We start from the raw sequence: 20,519 nt of genomic DNA on the forward strand, positions 1-20,519 counted from the left end.
GCAATTAGTTCATATATACTGTATTTTATATTCATCATTTGGGAATTTGTGAGGCTTTATATTGTAGTAGGGACTACTGTAGGGGTAATTACACTGTGTTGGGGAGTGTTGTGAATTCTGCTTTTGGGCTCCCTCCGGTGATTGTAGGTGGTAATGCAGTTGTCTCTGGGCTGCAGTCCTGGACAGGTGTATCTACTGATTGCAGTTCTGACTGGAGTATTTAAGTTTGCAGGACTCATTAGTCCTTGCCAGTTGTCAATGTTTCTTGGGAAGTATTTGATCTCTGTCTGGCTTCTCCTGCTTAGCTGCCAATTCAGCAAAGATAAGTGTCTGTTTCTTTTTCTATGGCACACAAGCTGTGTGCTTGTTTTTGATTGTATTCCTGCTCTGAGTTTAGTAGTCTCTGGAGTTGCAGATATACGTTCCACGTCTTTAGTTAGATGGAGGAATTTTTGTATAATCTGCTGTGGATATTTTTGGAAGGGTTTTAATACTGACCGCACAGAACTCTGTCCTATCCTTTCCTATTTTAGCTAGAGCGGCCTCTTGTGCTAAATCCTGTTTTCTGACTGTGTGTGTCTTTCCTCTCCTACTCACAGCCAATATTTGTGGGGGGCTGCCTATCCTTTGGGGTTCTGCTCTGAGGCAAGGTAGTATTCCTATTTCTATCTATAGGGGTATTTAGTCCTCCGGCTGTGACGAGGTGTCCAGGGCTTGTTAGGTACACCCCACGGCTACTTCTAGTTGCGGTGTTAAGATCAGGATTTGCGGTCCGTATAGTTACCACCTACTCCAGTGAAAGTTTTCATGCTGCTGCAAGGTCACCGGATCATAACAGGGGAGCTCGTGGGAACAGTCTTTGTGGTGGAGACTGTACAGGCCTTCATACTTTGGGTACCTTCATCATACTGTGTGGGGTTCTGTGAGGGCCATCATACAGTGTGGGAATGTGGGGCCAATCATCCCAAGTTGGGCACATTTACTTTGTACATGCCACAAGACATTTCCCGGTCTTCAAAAGTTGAGAGATATGGCCTTTTGTGACTACACCTATAGGTTTTGATTCCACTTAGGCCAGGGTTACACTTGCAAGTGTGGTGCAAGAAACTCGCGTGAGTCTCTTGCATCAATAGCCGGCACTGCCACCGACACTCAGGATCGGAGTGTGCGGCTGCATGCATTTCTATTTTGATTTGCAGATTTAAATTTGTACCATGTTAATTCTGTCAGCTTTCTCGCTGCACATTTCACCCATACTAATAAGTGTGGAAAAATCTGTACCAAAAACACACAAAAACCATGGCAAAAAAGTACCAAAGATACCCCCTATATATTACGCAGCATTATTCCTGCCAAGAGATGCAAAAATAATTCAGAAATTATCACTGCAAGGACCCAGGATGGCCAACATCTGTACTTTTCATCTACGATTTTACTGCAGGGTACATAATGCATAACATAGCAGCTCCAAATTAAATCAATCAGCTGTATAATGCATAGATTAACCAGCATATAGGTAAAAGGTCATAAATGAAAACAGGTAAAATTCTGGGGAATTCATTTACAGTGTGAAATAAAATGGAATGTAGTTGTGCTTCACTGATCCCATACGTTCACTTTTCTGTGTAAGAGTTTATTACCAATGAAGAATAACAATGTTAGCATTTTACGTTCCATAATTAAAGTTACATTAGTGGTGATCCATGAAATAAAATAACTAAAAGCACATACATTATCTGCCAGCATCAGTGCTCCAGCTTCAATGACAAATTCATGAGATTCTTCATCCTTTACAACAGCAGCTGTCAAACCTGCAGCACTGCTAGCTTTGCCACTAGTGTACACTGCTCGGGGACTAAATTCTTCAACGTGCCTGTAGTTAGGGAAATAAGGCAAAAAGTTGTAAGCACTGTTTCTTAATAATGTATTTTACAGTATATTCCTATTATAGATAGGTGTGATGCAGTGCAGTGACCGTAACGTTCCATGGCAGCAACAGACACAAAGCATTGTTCAGACCAACATAATAGTCCAATCAGAACGAGGGATTACTCTTGTAGAGTTGAACTTCAAATATACCTTACAACCATATTATCAAGAATGTAGTATGTCTACTCCATTCCACAATATTTGCTTGCCAGGTATTTTTAACATCTACTTAAGTATAACTGATCGGGTCACCTGAAACCCATTACTATGGACATTTTTTTCTTATTTTGAAGTGTGTGTGAGTAAATTTGAGAAGAGTCCAAATTTTTAAAAGTAAAAATCACACAAGATGGAAGCAGGACACTCATGGATCGTTATGTTGCTGCGATGTGAGCTTAAAATGCATACTAGTCTTTGTAAATGCAGCCAAGTTTAAGTTATAGCTGACAATCCGAAGTGTTCTCATTGCAAAGGTCTCAAATCAATGGTTCAAGTTTAAAAATGATCTTTTTGAAGGATTTTTTTAGGGAGCAAACGTACTCTGATAATATATTCGAGTCCCTGCGCCTGCATGTTTTGCGGCGGTAGACAACAGCAACACATATGGGGATTCGGAAACAAACAGGTAATCCCTGAATGTGTGGCTACTGTCCATGCAGCTGTAGGGACTCGAATACATTATTTGAGCACACCCAAGAAACTCAGCTAACATTAGGGCATGCTCGAATAACATTATCCAAGCATCTTTGCCCTACACTAATTTTGGTTCATCAAGTCTTCTATGCTAGCAGTTCTATCTGGGCCAGAGCTTCAATCTATTTTCTCATAGAAGGCTACAATTCTAAAGATCAACCTTGCTAAGAAATTCTGGAATTGGTTTAGGGAGACATTTTTAAAAACAGTCAATACAGTGTGGAAAAAGCGCATTTATATAAACAGAAAATAGACTTTAGATATGGAAATCGGTCAGCAGATTTTTGATACCCCATCTGAAAGGAGCATGGTGTAAGTATACATTGTTCACAGAAAGCAGTTATTCGGTCTTGGGGTAGGGTCATATCGAGCTAATGAAAACAGAATACAACATATCTGCAGGTTTGGTAGCCCCCTGATAAAATCACTTAGCAGGAGATTATCAAAACTACAGCAAGCAGACCAGTAGGTGACATCACTGCAGTCAGGGAATTCATTGCTTAATCTGAGATCAGCTTAATGTAATGTAAAATAAAGATGTGGTAGCAGACTCCCTTTTAAAAAGGTTGGTCAGATCAGCTTTAATTTCACCAATATGTACATTGTGAGCCCTCGCGGGCAGGGTCCTCTCTCCTCCTGTACCAGTTATGACTTGTATTGTTTAAGATTATTGTACTTGTTTTTATTATGTATACCCTTCCTTACATGTAAATTGCCATGGAATAAATAGCGCTATAACAATAAATAATAATAATAATAATAATAATATTATAATGGGTGGGAGGGTGGTGAGAATGGTGTTCCACTGCTTTGATAACTCCTGTCATTTAAATGTATTTTACTGTATTGTATATTCTCCTCTGACTGTAGGTCCTGTTTTGTTGGGTATCACAGGGTCAATTGCATTGCTCGGCCTATAGCGGGGAGGAAGATTGGGAATCTCTGGGTTAGTTGTACATTAAGCGAGTGGAGTTCAGAACGTGGCAGGAAAAAAAAGGACACTTTGGTCAAGGTAGAAAAAGAAAAGCAGAAAGATAACTTCTAGGAAGAGAATCTCCATTTGTGGCAGCGGAATGCTCTTTTGTTGTGAATTCTGTTGACAAGCTCCCTCCTGTGGTCATGAATGGTACTTCGGCTGGTTCTGTCCATGGGCTTCCTCTGGTGGTTGTGAGTGGGGCTGCGGCTTCTGAGTTTCCTTCCACAGGTGACGAGGTTAATTAGTTAGCTGGCTGCTCTATTTAACTCCACTTAGATCATTGCTCCATGCCACCTGTCAATGTTCCAGTATTGGTCTAGTTCGCTCCTGGATCGTTCTTGTGACCTGTCTTCCCAGCAGAAGCTAAGTTCCTGCTTGTTTTTCTCTTGTTTGCTATTTTTCTGTCCAGCTTGCTATTTTGATTTTTGTCTTGATTGCTGGAAGCTCTGGGACGCAGAGGGAGCGCCTCCGCACCGTGAGTCGGTGCGGAGGGTCTTTTTGCGGCCTCTGCGTGGTCTTTTTGTAGTTTTTGTGCTGACCGCAAAGTTACCTTTCCTATCCTCTGTCTGTTCAGTAAGTCGGGCCTCTCTTTGCTATATCTATTTCATCTCTGTGTTTGTAAATTTTCATCTTAACTCACAGTCATTATATGTGGGGGGCTGCCTTTTCCTTTGGGGAATTTCTCTGAGGCAAGGTAGGCTTTATTTTTCTATCTTTAGGGCTAGCTAGTTCCTTAGGCTGTGACGAGTTGCATAGGGAGCGTTAGGAGCAATCCACGGCTATTTCTAGTGTGTGTGATAGGATTAGGGATTGCGGTCAGCAGAGTTACCACGTCCCAGAGCTTGTCCTGTATTATTAGTAACTATCAGGTCATTCCGTGTGCTCTTAACCACCAGGTCCATTATTGTCCTAACCACCAGGTCATAACACTCTTTGCAGGCAAGTTGGGGAAGGGGGACGAATGGCCAGGAAGCTTTGTTACTTAGTAACAGCTAGTAAGGCCAAAAAAACACATTTGTCCATCCAGTTCAACCTATATTCTGTCAGAATAAATCCCCAGATCTACATCCTTCTAAAGAACCTAATAACTGTAAGATACAATATTGTTACGCTCCAGGAAGACATCCAGGCCTCTCGTAAACCCCTTTGCAGAGCACTCAGATGAAAGTCGCAGGGGGCCAGTGGTGGAGAGAATAAAAACCTTTAATCCACAACGGGTTTCAACGGCATATCACCGTCTTCATCAGGTGACGGTGATATGCCGTTGAAACGCGTTGTGGATTAAAGGTTCTTATTCTCTCCACCGCTGGCCCCCTGCGACTTATCTGAGCGCTCTGCAGACTGCGTTGTATTTTTTTTTTCTTCACACTCCATCCCTCCCTCGGGGGAACACAGCTGGAGCTGCTACAGATGGACTGCATGTACCTCCCCTTACCTGCCAACAGGACCATTCCCCAACACTCCCCCAGACCGCACTTCATTTCCGCTCTCTTGAACCCCTCGACTAAGTTCAGCTTCACCACCTCTCCTCCTCAGACAAAGAATTCCACATTCTCACTGCCCTAACAGCAAAGAATCCTCTTCTATGTTGGTGGAAAAGCCTTCTCTCCTCCAGATGCAGAGAATGCCCCTTGTGACCGTCACCTTCCTTGGTATAAACATATCCTAGGAGAGATATTTGTATTGTCCCCTTATACTTACAAATGGTTATTAGATCACACCTCAGTCATCTTTTTTCTAGACTGAATAATCCTAATTTTGCTATTCTCTCTGGGTATTGTAGTTTCCCCACCCCCTTTATTAATTTTGCTGTCCTCCTTTGTACTTGCTCTAGTTCCATTATATCCTTCCTGAGCACTGATGCCCAAAGCTGTACACAGTACTACATGTGCTGTCTAACCAGGGATTTGTACAGAGACAGTATAATGCTATCATGTGTATCCAAACCTCTTTTAATGCACCCCATGATCCTGCTTGCCTTGGCAGCTGCTGCCTGGCACTGGCTGCTCTTCGTAAGTTTATCATTAACTAGGATCCCCAAGTCCTTCTCCATGTCAGATTTACCCAGTGGTTTCCCGTTCAGTGTGTAATGGTGATATGGATTCCTTCTTCACATGTGCATAACATTAAATTTATCATTGCTATACCGCATCTGTTTCCAACTTACCCAGAGCCATCTGTAGCAGAATACGATCTATTCTTGTATTGACTGCTTTACATAGTTTTGCATCATCTGCAAATATTGATATTTTACCGAGTAAACCGTCTACCATATCGTTAATAAATATGTTGAAGAGAATAGGTCCCAACTAGGGTTGAGCGACTTATAGTTTTTTAGGGTCGAGTTGGGTTTCGTGAAACCCGACTATCTCAAGTCGAGTGCAATCGGCCGATTATTGCGAAAAGTCAGGGATCGACCGAAACACGAAACCCAATGCAAGTCAATGGGGAAGCATAGTCGGCAGTGAGTGGAGGCCAGGAAAACACCTACAGTGCCCATTTTAATGGCAAAAACATGCATTCTTGTTACTGAAGCTTGTCAATCTTAATTTACCTTATAATAATAGTAAGGTATTGGAAATTGGTGGTCATTTGGCTAAAGTTGTGGGGGGGGGTAGGGCTGGTTCAAGTATTTAGTGGGCCCAGGAAATCTGGACCACGTCACGGCAGTGGAGCAGGGAGAGGTAAGTATTTTAACTTTGCAAGTGCTGTGATCCTGAGCAAGCAGAGGGGGCCCACTTGTTGGCATTGGCACTGGCACAGGGCCCCTCAAAGTACGGCGGTGTGTTCGCACGGCGGGGGCGCCTCCCACCGGCAGCGACACTTTTGCGTACTATGAGGGGCCCTGTGCCAGTGACGTCGCCAACGAGTTTCCCCCCCGCCACACCTGATGAAGGAACCTGCACTTTCATCTGCACCCTCCTCTTTGTCCCCGTGTAAGGTGTTATGGTATGCGGGAAGGGTAACCTGACTTTCAGCAGGGTCACAATCTTGCTGTGTAGCGTGCACGGGGAATGTTGCGCTATAGGTCAATGTACCAGCAGACTCATCTATCACTGGCTGGGCAATAGGTAGGATGAGGAGGAAACACAGATATAGGCCCAAATAATAAAGTGGGCTAAATGCAGTTCAAAATTGGTAACAGGACTAACCAGGGGGCATTGCTTTGTTCAGTGGAGTACAACTGTAATGAGAGGCTGACACAGTGAGTAGGCCCAAATCAGTAAGTAGGCTAAATGCAGTTCAAAATTGGTAACAGAAGTAAAAAGGCGGCACTGGTTTGTTCAGTGTAGGAGAACATCAAGGAGCGGCAGACAACGTTATTAGGGCCAACAAAACAAGTAGGCCAAATGCAGTGTTATATTAAAAACAATTTAACGAGAGCCTGAAGATAGAAGCTATCTTCAATTAAAAAAAAAAAAAAAAAAAAATCGAAACAGGAATTATCCTCCCGTATTAGTAAGGAAAATTTTAAAAACTTTGAGAAAAAATTGGAAAAAAAGCTAACTGTGATTCAAATGGAAAAAAAAAGAAAAGAAAAAAGAAAAATTCCTCCGAGATAAGAGGGACTTCGAAATGGGGCAGATTTTCTCATGGAATAGAAATGGTACTAAAAAACTGTTCAATAAAAATCGCTCCAGAAAATTCACCACAAAAAAAAAAAAAAAAATCGAAAATAATAAAAGATGGCTGGATCACTGACTCTGATTCCAGTACAGCTGAGGACTTTAATGAAGAGTTACCATCTACCTCAAAGCCCACCCTGAATCCTATCATCCCTTTAGAAAGAAAAAAAATCAGACGGGGAGGGAGAAAAAAGCGCAGTAAAAAAACGCAAACAAGTCTCGTGGAGACGATGAATGAACAAAATGCCACAAAGGACAACGAAGAAGCCCTACAAATTATAAATCTAACAAAAAAAATCACTGACAATACATCAGGAGAAAGTACTATCAAGAGGCTTGAACTTCTGCCTTCCAGAATCCTTTGACTTATGCGACTTCAAAGTGGACTTATTTAAAAGCATAAGAAAGTTACATTTATATAAATACTTTTGCAAAAACAACTTCGAGAGAGCTTCTACGTCGGTCGCCACAGACAGTCCAGCAGAGATTAGTTCCCTAGGTTTCATGGCTTATCCTACCATGGATTCGAGGGACGTAGAAATGACACATTTATTAATAGATTTAAGTGGGAACGGTCAGGATTCAGATGAAAGAGCCCCAATACCCCCGACTAGTACAGAATTTGATCCATTCAAGGGAGGAGTTAGATCAAAATGGATGCCGCCAATCTCACCAGGGAATACAATAGATCTATTCCAAGACCTGGTAATCAAAGATATAGAGGCAATATTATATAAAAAACCACTAAAAAATCTAACAACACAGGAAGAAAAAGCCCTAAAAAAGTTACAAATGTGGAATGATACCATCATTAGGAGGACGGATAAAGGCGGTAATATTGTTCTATTAGAAAGATCTTATTATATAGAAGAAGCACTATCCCAACTAGATGACACAGAAACCTACATTAAATTAGACAGCAACCCCACAAATAGATTTAAAGAAAAATTGAGGAGCCTATTAAGAAAATATGTAGAAAAGGGGACTTTAACAAGAGAGAGAGCGGAAAAATTAATGCCAGAGCTTCCTAAATTTGCACAGTGGTACAGCATCCCCAAAATTCACAAAAACGCGGAAAAAACGCCAGGACGCCCAATAATTTCGGGCAAAGAATCACTGACCGAACCTTTATCACAGTTTTTAGATTGGTTACTAAAACCTCTGCTGTTAAAAATTCCTTCTTTCGTAAAGGATTCAGGAGATTTTCTCCTGGCCCTTAAAGACTTCCAATGGCAACCTACATTTGCTCTGGCATCAATAGATATCGTAAACCTTTACACTAGAATCCCACAACAAAAAGGCTTGGAGGCAGTCCATCACATTCTAACGAATACAAATAAAGACGCCAATTTTATTTCTTTTGTGCTGGATAGCCTGGAGTTCGTTTTATCACACAATGCTTTCAAGTTCATGGAGAGATGGTATCTTCAAAAAGTTGGTACCGCGATGGGTACTCCGGTGGCGTGCGTCTTCGCAAATCTGTTTTTAGCAGCTTTTGAGGAGAGGTATGTCACCGGACCCCAGAACCCATACCTTCGGCACATTCGGCTTTTTTTAAGATTTGCCGACGATATTTTTATGGTATGGGATGGCGAAGAAATTAAATTTAACGAATTCGTTACTTTCCTGAACAATAATAATAAAGAAAACATGAAATTTACTTCAGTATTCAATAAAAAAAAATTGGAATTCCTAGATGTAAAAATAGAAATTGTAAATGAAAATATAGTAACGAATAGTGTTGAGCATTCCGATACCGCAAGTATCGGGTATCGGCCGATATTTGCGGTATCGGAATTCCGATACCGAATTCCGATACTTCCCGCGTATCGGATACCGGAATCGGAAGTTCCCAGAATTCAAACAGAACGCAGCAGCCAATGAGGAATGATTGGAAGTGTGGGCACATCCTGTTTAGCATGGTGGGCATGTAAGTACTGGCAAGGCTGTGATTGGCTGCTGAAATGATGTCACTCTGCACTATAAAAAACGCTGCCGCCATTTTGCGCTCACTCTGCTGTGATTTCAGTTAGGGACAGGACCCTGTGTTCTAACTGAGGGCCAGTTGAGCTAGCAAATTGCTTTATTTTCCTTTCCAAAGGCTAATTTAGCAAAACGCTGTGTGTTCTTCACTGTTCACCTTGCTCTTGCCTTGCAGCGCTGTTTTAACAGCGTTCTGCAAGGTCTCTGTGTGTGTGTGTGTGTGTGTGCAGCTCACTCTGTAGTCTGCGTGCAGCCATATACCCGGTTGTATTCAGCTCAGGGGGGGTTCACACTGCCTCACACAGTTGTCCTTTTTTGCTCATAGTGCAGCCTGCTGCACATTTTTTCTCAAATTTCCTATTAGTGATTTTCCACCCGTCTCCAGCTAAATAGTGGAAAAACACTACATAGGATAACCTAGAGGGGGTTTATTGGGCCTTGCAGCGCCGTTTACGGCTGTCTGCACGGTCTCTGTGTGAGCGCAGCTCGCCCTGTAGTCTGTGTGCAGCCATAGCCGGTTGGATTCAGCTCAGGGTGCGTTACTGCCTCATACCTTGAAAAGCAATTTCCTTTTTTTCAAATAGTGCAGCCTGTTTAAAATTTAAAAAAAAAAATTCCTATTAGTGTCTTTCCACCCGTCTCCAGCTAAATAGTGGAAAAACACTACATAGGATAACGTAGAGGAGGGTTTTTTGGCCTTGCAGCGCCGTTTACGGCTGTCTGCACGGTCTCCGTGTGATTTAAACTAGCTCTGTAGCCCGATCTGCACAAAAAAAAAAGTAAAGTTCACCAAACACAACGTAACACTTGTGTAGGCCACATTTGAAAAATAATAAAGTTTAGTCCACACTTTGCAACATTAGTGTTTCTTACACCTGTTAGAAGGAGCATTTCAGGAATAAGCACGCTAAGGCCTTAGTACTTTTCTGCTTATCTTTATCTGTCAACCAAGATGAAGAGGGCAGGGAGTAAGGCACGTGGGCGTGGGCGCGGAGCAGGGAGAGGAGCAGGGAGAGGATGTGGTGATTCTGTGCCTGCTGCGGGCGCCGGTGACTCGTCGTCACTCAGTTTCAGCAGGGAACAGTCCTTCATGCGCAGCTTTGTCGGAGAGCGCCGTGCACCGCTGCTGCGTGAAGACCAAATTGAAGCCGTTGTCGGGTGGATGGCAGCTAACGCCTCGGCATCGACTTCAGTTAGTGCCACATCCTCTCAGGCACAGAGCACTGGAGAGCAGCCATCTGTCTCTTCACCACCTGCCAAATTGGCCAGGCAGTCAGAGAGCCCAGGACAGGAGCCGTCTCTATTTCTGTTCTCTGAATCTCTTGGCTTGGAAACAGGGGGCCAGCCAAGCAGCATTGGAGAAATGGAAGAAGAGGCAGTGTGCAGTGATGCCCAACAGCTTTTTCTCTCTGACTCTGAAGAGGCAGGTGGGCCAGTGCCTCCGGTGACCACAGCGCAGTACGCATCTGATGATGAAACTCAGGTGCCGCTTTATGATGCGTACTGTGCTGCCGAGACTACCCAGGAGGAGCAGTTGGTGGCAGAGGGTAGTGGAGATGATGAGGTCCTTGACCCATCGTGGCGTGAGGAACAGGAAGGTGGTGGGAGCAGCTCTGAGGAAGAGCTTCCCCTTAGGGGCCAAAGAGGGAGAGGGAGGGGGAAGACTGCGGAGCCTGTAGCCTCCACTTTGGCACCCGTTAGGAGCCTGTCTCTTTCCAAAGCCAAAAAGGGCGCTCCCAAGACTTGCAGTGCCTGGTCCTTTTTTGACACAGTTGCAGATGACATTTGTTTTGTCAAATGCAAGCGGTGTCATCAGAAAGTAAAAAGAGGTAAAAGTGTCAGCAACCTCAATACCACAAATATGTGGAAACATGTGCGGACCAGGCACGCGGTGGAGTTACAGAAACACAGTGAAGACGTAGGCCAACCAACAGCGGCAGCTACCACCTCTTCATCTCGTGTTGCCTCTTCCTCCACTGTTGTCCAGAGACCTTGTGTAATTCCACCCACAGCACCACCTTCCCAGTCATCCTCACACTCCCAGTCTACTCTACAGCCATCGGTAGTACAGGCATGGGAGAAAAGGCGGGCATTCTCGGCCAACCACCCCCGAGCACAGGCTCTGAATGCAGGCATTGCCAAACTGTTGTCCCTGGAAATGCTCTCGTTCAGGCTGGTGGAGACTGACAGCTTCCGTGACTTGATGGCATTGGCAGTCCCACAGTACAAGGTGCCCAGCCGCTTTTACTTCAGCAGGCCAGCTGTCTCTGCCCTGCACAGGCATGTTGAGGGAAACATAAAACATGCGCTACTGAACGCCGTCAGTAGCAAGGTCCACCTCACCACCGATGCGTGGACCAGTCAGCATGGACAGGGGCGATATGTTTCCCTCACTGCCCATTGGGTTAATGTTGTTGAGCCAGGTACAGATCGTGCGAGTGGCGCAGGACGTGTCCTGCCCACTCCAAGGATTGCAGGAATCCAGTCTGTACGCATCGACTCCTCCTCTTACACCAGTTCCTCAGATTCCTCTCTGCAAGATCCGTCACAGTCCACCTCCACATGGACCCGTGAACGTTTACCTATGACCGACATGAGCACAGCCGTGGCCAAACGTCAGCAGGCCGTCTTGAAACTAGTTTCATTGGGGCATCGAAGCCACACAGCGCAGGAGCTCTGGAATGCCATCAAGCAGGAGAGCGATGTGTGGTTACTGCCAGCGAGTACCCAGCCAGGCATGGTAGTGTGTGACAATGGCCGAAATCTGGTGGCAGCTTTGGCCCTTGGCAACCTCACTCACATCCCATGTCTGGCACATGTGCTCAATTTGGTTGTGCAGAGTTTTCTGAGGGACTATCCGGATCTTGATGCCCTGCTGCACAAGGTCCGCCTAGAGTGTGCTCACTTGCGGCGTTCCAGCTTGGCCAGATCCCGCATTGCTGCTCTGCAGCGCCGATTCCGCCTTCCGGAACACCGCATCATATGTGACCTACCTACCCGGTGGAATTCCACGTTACATATGTTGGAGCGGTTGTGTGAGCAGCAGCAAGCAGTTATGGAGTACCAGCTGCATCAGGCGCAAAGAAGTCGCAGTCAGCGCCGATCAGACTTCACAACCACAGAGTGGGCCACTATGAAGGACGTCTGCCAGGTTTTGCGTCCTTTTGATTATTCCACGCGGATGGCAAGTGCAGCTGATGCACTAGTCAGCATGACTGTCCCCCTTATCTGCCTGCTTCAGCAAACTTTGCAAGGGTTAAGGGATGATGTTGTGGAAGAGGTGGAGGATGAGGAGTCACCTTTTCCATCAGCTTCTGGAGAGTCAGCGCCACGTGGTTCCTCACAAAGGGGTAGCAGGGGCCAATTTGTGAGGAGGATGAGGAGGAGTCAATGGAGGAGGAAGAGCTCCGTCCAGAGGAGGGAGCGACACAATTGTCCAGTGGTCAGTGTGTACAGCGAGGGTGGGGTGATGACGAGCGGGCAGAGATCATGTCTCAAGCAGGGGACAGCGTTTCTGGGCCAGTTGGCACTCTGCAGCACATGGTGGATTTCATGCTGCAGTGCCTGAGAAACGACCGCCGCATCGACCACATTCTCAACATGCCTGATTATTGGGTGTTCACCCTCCTCGATCCTCGCTACCGGGACAACGTCCAAAACCTCATCCCTGCGTTGACCCGGGAGCGTAAATTGCGGGAGTACCACGACACACTGGTGAATTCCATCATCTTCTCCTGTCCAACTGAGAGGAGTGCTGCTAGTGCTTTACAAAGCAGCTCAGTGCGTCGAGGCAGTGGGGGAGGCTCTGCCCAAAGAGGGAGCAGAAGCAGTGCCTCTGCCCAAGGCAAGCCCAGTATGGCACAACTCTGGCACACTTTTGTGTGCCCGCCCCAAATGTCTACACCATCACCGGCGGCTCCAGTCAGCAGGAGGCAACGGTTCCGTCAGATGGTGACAGACTACATGGCTTGCCCTCTTACTGTACTCCCAGACGGCTCTTCCCCGTTCAAGTTTTGGGTCTCTAAGCTGGATACATGGCCAGAGCTAAGCCAGTATGCATTGGAGGTGCTGGCTTGCCCTGCGGCTAGTGTCTTATCGGAACGTGTCTTTAGTGCCGCAGGTGGTGTACTAACAGACCGTCGCATGCGACTATCCTCCGATAACGTTGACCGGCTTACTTTCCTGAAAATGAACCAGGCCTGGATCTCGCAGGAATTTGCCACTCCTCTGCCTGATTAAGTAATTGGGTGTCATCCAGGTCTCCTGCTGTGTTCATCTTTCTACCACCTGAACTGCTATTCCTGGGCTCCAACACCGCCAGTTGCGGCTCAGAAGTGCAGGCTGCACAGTAAAAACATACGACCCAGTGTTATTGGGTTTCGGTAACGTCAGCTGATCCCCAGCTGTGTAGCCGGCAATGTGTCCTGCGACCGCCACGCTGGCACAACAACCTAAATGTAAGGGAACCTGTCCCCCCCCCCCCGTCGTTTGTTACTGAAAGAGCCATCTTGTGCAGCAGTAATGCTGCACAAGGAAAAGGTAGCTCTTTTTTTTTTAGCTCCTTGCACACGCAGAACTTAACACTTATAAAATGTGTTCACTGATACCGTTATACTGTCCCGGAGCTGGGACTTTCCTTCGCAATGTGACGCAGCACAGCCGTCATTCCTACCCCCTTGGTGCCATGCGCTGCCTCCTCAGCGTTGTTTTAAGCTGTCACGGAGCCTGCGCTGTTCTGTTATCCATTGGGCATGCCCTATTTGCGCTGCCTGTCTTCTGACATAATTTGGTGTCAGGCTGGCTGCGCCTGTGCGGCCGCGCTGCCCGAGATCCCGCCTCGCTGTGTCTTCTGATTGAGTCACACTGCGGGCCTGGGATCCATAGCCATGCGCAGTGCATATCTTCCCCTCGGGCTCTCGCTCATTTCCCTCCGCCTTCTTTAGACTGTGCGCCGTCAGCTGATCCCTAATAGCATGCCACGGCCGTGACAGCGCACAGTCTGAAGAAGAGGGAAGGAGGGGAGTGAGAGTCGAGGATATGCACTGTGCATGTCCATGGTTCCAAGGCCCGCAGTGGGATTACGTTGGACGAGACTGCGAGGTGGGATCTGGAGCAGCGTGGACGCCCAGGCAGTAACAGCCTGACACCAAATTATGTCAGAAGACAGGCAGCGCTAATTGGGCATGGCCAAGGGCTAACAGAACAGCGCAGGCTCCGTGACAGCTTAAAACAACGCTGAGGAGGCAGCGCACGGCACCAAGGGGATAGGAATGTCAGCTGTGCTGTGTCCCATTACGAAGGAAATTCGCACCTCCGGGACGGTTTAACGGTATAAGGGGACACATTTTTAGTGTTTACTTCGGTGTTTGCAAGGAGCATAATTAAAAGAACCACCTTTTCCTTTTGCATCGTTAGTGCTGCACAAGATGGCTCTTTCAGCTACAAACGTCTTGGGGGGGGGGGGTTAAAGGTTCCCTTTCAACTTGCTCCAATCAGGCTTCGGCCTACACTCTGTTCCTCTGCTCCTCCTGCTGTCCCTGGGCTCTAACACCGCCAGTTGGTGCCTGGAAGTGCTGTCTGCACAGTCAACAGTCGCTCCTCTGTTATTGGGGTTCAGTAACGTCAGCTGATCCCCAGCTGTGTGCGGCAATACCTCCAATCTGCTCCTCCTGCTGTCCCTGGGCTCTAACACCGCCAGTTGGTGCCTGGAAGTGCTGTGTGCACAGTCAACAGTCGCTCCTCTGTTATTGGGGTTCAGTAACGTCAGCTGATCCCCAGCTGTGTATCCGGCAACGTGTCATGCGACCGCCACGCTGGCACAACTAAAATGTAAGGTGACCTGTCCCCCCCCCCCCCCTAGGCGTTTGTTACTGAAAGAGCCACCATGTGCAGCACTAATACTGCACAAGGGAAAGGTCGCTCTTGAAATTATGCTCCTTGCAAACGCTGAACTACACACTCATGTAATGTGTCCCCTCACACCGTCCAACTGTCCCGGAGGTGGGACTTTCCTTTGTAATGTGACGCAGCACAGCCGTCATTGCTACCCCCTTGGCACCGTGCGCTGCCTCCTTAGCGTTGTTTGATTCCGTCATGGACCCTGCGCTGTTATGTTATCCCTTGGCCATGCACAGTTTGCGCTGCCCGTCCTCTGACATCATTTGTTGTCGTCCTGGCTGCGCCTGTGCGTCCACGCTGCCCGAAATCACACCTCGCAGTGTCGTCTAATGTGATCCGACAGTGGGCCTGGTATCCATGGCCATGCGCAGTGCATATACTAGCCTCTCACTCCCCTTCTTCACGCTTCTTCAGACTAGGCGGCGTCAGCTGATCCCTAATAGCATGCCACGGCCGTGACGCCGCACAGTCTGAAGAAGCAGGAAGGAGGTGAGTGAGAGGCGATGATATGCACTACGCATGCCCATGGATCCCTGGCCCGCAGTGGGACTACATTAGATGACACTGCAAGGTTGGATCTAGGGCAGCTTGGACGCACAGGCACTGCCAGCCTGACACCTACATGATGTCAGAAGACGGGCACCGCTAACTGTGCATGGCCAAGGGATAACATTACAGCTCGGGCTCCGTGACAGAACCAAACAACGTTGAGGAGGTGGCGCCCGGCACCAAGGGGGTTGGAATGACGGCTGTGCTGTGTCACATTACAAAGGAAAGTCCCACTTCCGGGATGGTTTGACGGTGTGAGGGGACACATTATATGAGTGTGTACTTCAGCGTTTGCAAGGAGCATAATTTTCGGAGCCACCATTTTCCATGTGCAGTATTACTGCTGTACAAGATGGCTCTTTCAGCAACAAATGCCTGGGGGGGGGGGTTAAAGGTTCTCTTTCAACTTGCTCCACTGCAGGCTTCGGCCTACACTCTGCTCCTCATTGATTCCCTGGGTTTCAACACTGTCAGTTGCCACCTGGAAGTGTTGTCTACACAGAAAAAACACTAGGTGATGTGTCAGTGGGGTTCAGCACCGCCAGCTGTTCCCCTGCTGTGTAGCCGGCAACGTGACCTGCAAACGCCACGCAGGCACATGAACTGAAATTAAAGGGAACCTGGCCCCACCCCCCCAGGTGTTTCTATGTATAACAGCCACCTAGTACAGCAGTACTGCTGCATTTGTACAAGGTGGCTGACTTTTTCTCCTTGCCCACGTGGAACTCAACACGTACAAAATGTGTCTCATTGAGACCATTCCACTGTCCCTGAGGTGTGACTTTCCTTTGTAATGATACGCAGCACCCCCCTTGGTAGCGTTTCCCGTCTTTTGTCATCATGGTTAGCTGGCTGCGCCTGTGCATCCGCCCTGCTAGAAACAACGCCCCTCGTTGTCATATTTATTTTGTCAGCGAGGGTGTGGTTTATGGGCACGAGCAGTGCATATGTTCGCCTGTCTTAACTCATCTCCTTCCGCCTTCTTCAGACTGTGCGGCCTCCTGGCCGTGGTAGGCGATAAGGGATCAGCTGAGGCCGCCCAGTCTGAAGCAGGTGTAAGGACATGTGTGAGCGGCAAACCTATTTACTGCACAAGGCCACGAATCCCAGCCACGCAGTGTGATTTTTTGAAAACACACTGTGGGTCTGGGATTCAGGTCCATCGCTAACCGCAACGGCCGACATGAAATGAGGTCAGAAGACAGGAAGCGCTCACAGCGCATGGCCAAGGGATCACAATAGCGCAGACTCCTGTACAGCAAACAACAACGCTCAGGAATCTGCGCCCAGTACCTAGGTGCAAATTTTGACACCTGTGCTGCGTCTCCTTAAAAAGACAAGTCACGCCTCCACAACTGTTTGACAGTATAATGGGCTAAATAGTGTACGTGTTTTATTCAGCGTGTGCAAGGAGCAAAATTAAGAGAGCAACCTTTGACTTGTGCATCATTAATGCAGTTCAAGGTGTGGCTCTTGTACCTTGCAACACCTGAGGGGGGGTTAAAGGTTACCTTTGAAATTGGTTCAACTAGGCTTCGGCCTACACTCTGCTCCTCTCCTCCTCCTGCTGACCCTGGGCTATAACACCGCCAGTTGTAGCCTGGAAGTGCTAGCTGCACAGAGAAAAACACCAGCCAATGTGTTAGTGGGGTTCAGCACCGCCAGCTGTTCCCCTGCTGTGTAGCCGACATCGTGTCCAGCACAAGCCACGCTGGCACAACCGACCAAAAGCTGCCACCAGTGCAGGCTTCGGCCTACACTCTGCTCCTCTCCTCCTCCTGCTGACCCTGGGCTCAAACACCGCCAGTTTCTGCCCGGACATGCTAGCTGCACAGAGAAAAACACCAGCCAATGTGTTAGTGGGGTTCAGCACCGCCAGCTGTTCCCCTGCTGTGTAGCCAGCAACGTGACCTGCAAACGCCACGCAGGCACATGAACTGAAATTAAAGGGAACCTGGCCCCACCCCCCCAGGTGTTTCTATGTATAACAGCCACCTTGTACAGCAGTACTGCTGCATTTGTACAAGGTGGCTGACTTTTTCTCCTTGCCCACGTGGAACTCAACACGTACAAAATGTGTCTCAGAGACCATTCCACTGTCCCTGAGGTGTGACTTTCCTTTCTAATTATACGCAGCACCCCCCTTGGTAGCGCTGCCCGTCTTCTGACATCATTGGTTGGCTGCCTGTGCCTGTGCGTCCGCCCTGCCTGAAACAATGCTCCTCGTTGTCTTACTTATTTTGACTGCGAGGGTGTGATTGATGGGCACGAGCAGTGCATATCTTCGCCTGTCTTAACTCATCTCCTTCCGCCTTCTTCAGACTGTGCAGCCTCATGGCCGCGGCATGCGAGAAGGGATCAGCAGAGGCCGCCCAGTCTGAAGCAGGTGTAAGGACGTGTGTGAGCGGCCAAAATATTTACTGCTCAAGGCCACAAATCCCAGCACCGCAGTGTGACTTTATGAAAAGGCACTGTGGGTCTGGGATTTATGGCCATCGTTAACCGCACCGTCCAACATGAAATGAGGTCATAAGACGGGCAGCTCTAACAGGGCATTGCCAACGGATAACACAAGAGCGCAGACTCCTGTACAGCAAATAACAACGCTCAGGAAGCTGCGCCAAGCACCAAGGCGTTATTTGGGACACCTGTGCTGCGTCTCCTTAAAAAGCCAAGTCACGCATCCACTACAGTTTGACTGCAGAATGGGCTAAATTGTGTACGTCTTTCATTCAGCGTGTGCAAGTAGACAAATTAATAGAGCAACCTTTCACTTGTGCAGCATTAATACTGCACAAGGTGTGTCTCTTGTACTTTGTAACACCTGAGGGGGGGGTTAAAGGTTTCCTTTGAAATTGGTTCAACTAGGCTTCGGCCTACACTCTGCTCCTCTCCTCCTCCTCCTGCTTCACCACGGGCTCTAACATCGCAAGTTTTTGCCCGCAAGTGCTAGCTGCACAGAGAAAAACACCCGCCATTGTGTTAGTGGGGTTCAGCAACGCCAGCTGTTCCCACACTGTGTAGCCGGCAAAGTGTCCTGCAAACGCAACGCTGACACAAAGCTGCCTCCAGTGCAGGCTTCGGCCTACACTCTGCTCCCCCTGCTTACCCTTTGCTCCAGCACCGCTAGTTGGGGCTCTAGGAAGACAATCTTTAAAAGGCAACGCATCTGGGTTCCAGCACCGCCAGCTGGTTCTCGGCAGTGTTTTTGTCACAGGTACTCCCTCGTGCCAAACCTGGTTTCAGCACCGTCAGCTGTTTCCGGGTTGTGTCAAACTCGCTGAGACGCCTATGCTTGCCCCGTCGTGGTGCGGTCGGGTTAGCCAACTCCAGGGTGCCTCCAGTTTAGGAGCTTCCTATGTGGGCTGCGTGAACTGGTAGTCAAGGCTGGTTCTGTAGTGCCAGTAGGCCCAGCTCCCCCTGTAGGACTGTTGGGTTCGGTAACTGCGGCTGCCTCGCGGCCTAGCTGTTCTCTCCTCTCCTGTGGGCCTTGGGGTCCACCATCTGGTTCCAGCACCGTCAGCTGGTTCCAGGCCGAGCCTTTGGCTTAGGTGCCTCCTCCTGGGTATCCGAGTTCCGCCAACGTCAGGCGGTCCTTGGTAGTGCTTTTAAGCGCGGGTACCTACAGCTTAGTAACCGGGTTCCAGCACCGTCAGCTAGTCCTCGGTCGTGCCATTGGCTCTTGCACACTGGGGCAACGCATCTGGGTTCCAGCACCGCCAGCTGGTTCTCGCAGTGTTTTTGTCACAGGTACTCCCTCGTGCCAAACCTGGTTTCAGCACCGTCAGCTGTTTCCGGGTTGTGTCAAACTCGCTGAGACGCCTATGCTTGCCCCGTCGTGTTGCGGTCGGGTTAGCCAACTCCAGGGTGCCTCCAGTTTAGGAGCTTCCTATGTGGGCTGTGTGAACTGGTAGTCAAGGCTGGTTCTGTAGTGCCAGTAGGCCCAGCTCTCCCTGTAAGACTGTTGGGGTTCGGTAACTGCGGCTGCCTCGCGGCCTAGCTTTTCTCTCCTCTCCTGTGGACCTTCAGGTCCACCACCTGGTTCCAGCACCGTCAGCTGGTTCTCGGCAGTGTCTTTTGCTCTTGTACCTTCTGCTCCCCATCCTGGTTCCAGTACCGTCAGCTGGTTCCGGGCAGAGCCTTTGGCTTAGGTGCCTCCTTCTGGGTATCCAAGTTCCACCAACGTCAGGTGGTCCTTGGTAGTGCTTTCGGGCACGGGTACCTCCTGCTTAGTAACCGGGTTCCAGTAACGTCAGCTGGTCCTCGGTAGTTCCATAGGCTCTTGAACCTTCGGGAAGCCATCCGAGTTCCAGTTCCATCATCAGGTTCTTGGCATTTTCTCAGCCTTCTTGTACCTTCTGCTACATTTCCAAGTTGAAGACCCTAAAGTCGACGACCCGGAAGACCACCCCGATGACGACGACGACGACCCGGAAGACCACCCCGATGACGACGGCGGAGACGACGACGGCGGAGACGACGACGGCTGAGACGACGACGGCGGAGATGACGACACTGGAGATGACGACCCTGGAGACGACGACATGGAAGACCGAGAAGCAGAAGAACAAGAGGCTGCAGAACAAAGAGCAGAAGAACATTAAGCATAAGAATTAATATCAGAGCAAAAGATATTATCTAAATTATATGCAGAAGAAGACTAAGCAGTGTATGGGGGTGAGTCCGATCCTCCTCGTGGTGCCCCTGGATAAAGCCTGATGCTGCAGGCCAAACTGAACGCGGACAAATGTAACTTTTGTGACTGGCAGAACGGAAGGTGTAATCTTCCAACTTTTATAGATAACAACTACGGGAATGCCTGTCACAAATGAGAATATGATGAAGAAGTAGAATAGGAAGAATAA

At 48.2% G+C, this 20,519-nt stretch overlaps 1 protein-coding gene across 1 annotated transcript in view; it reads right to left on the minus strand.

The window, feature by feature from the left end:
* Positions 1–20,519, minus strand: part of LOC138643633 (maternal DNA replication licensing factor mcm6) — a 332,741-nt gene that overhangs the window by 144,330 nt on the left and 167,892 nt on the right. Inside the window, exon 9 of the mRNA XM_069732489.1 lies at positions 1,732–1,873. Within this exon, the coding sequence (XP_069588590.1) occupies positions 1,732–1,873 (142 nt within the window). The remainder of the gene's footprint in view (positions 1–1,731; positions 1,874–20,519) is intronic.

This window comes from Ranitomeya imitator, chromosome 6 (genome assembly GCF_032444005.1).
Source record: "Ranitomeya imitator isolate aRanImi1 chromosome 6, aRanImi1.pri, whole genome shotgun sequence".
NCBI lineage: Eukaryota > Metazoa > Chordata > Amphibia > Anura > Dendrobatidae > Ranitomeya > Ranitomeya imitator.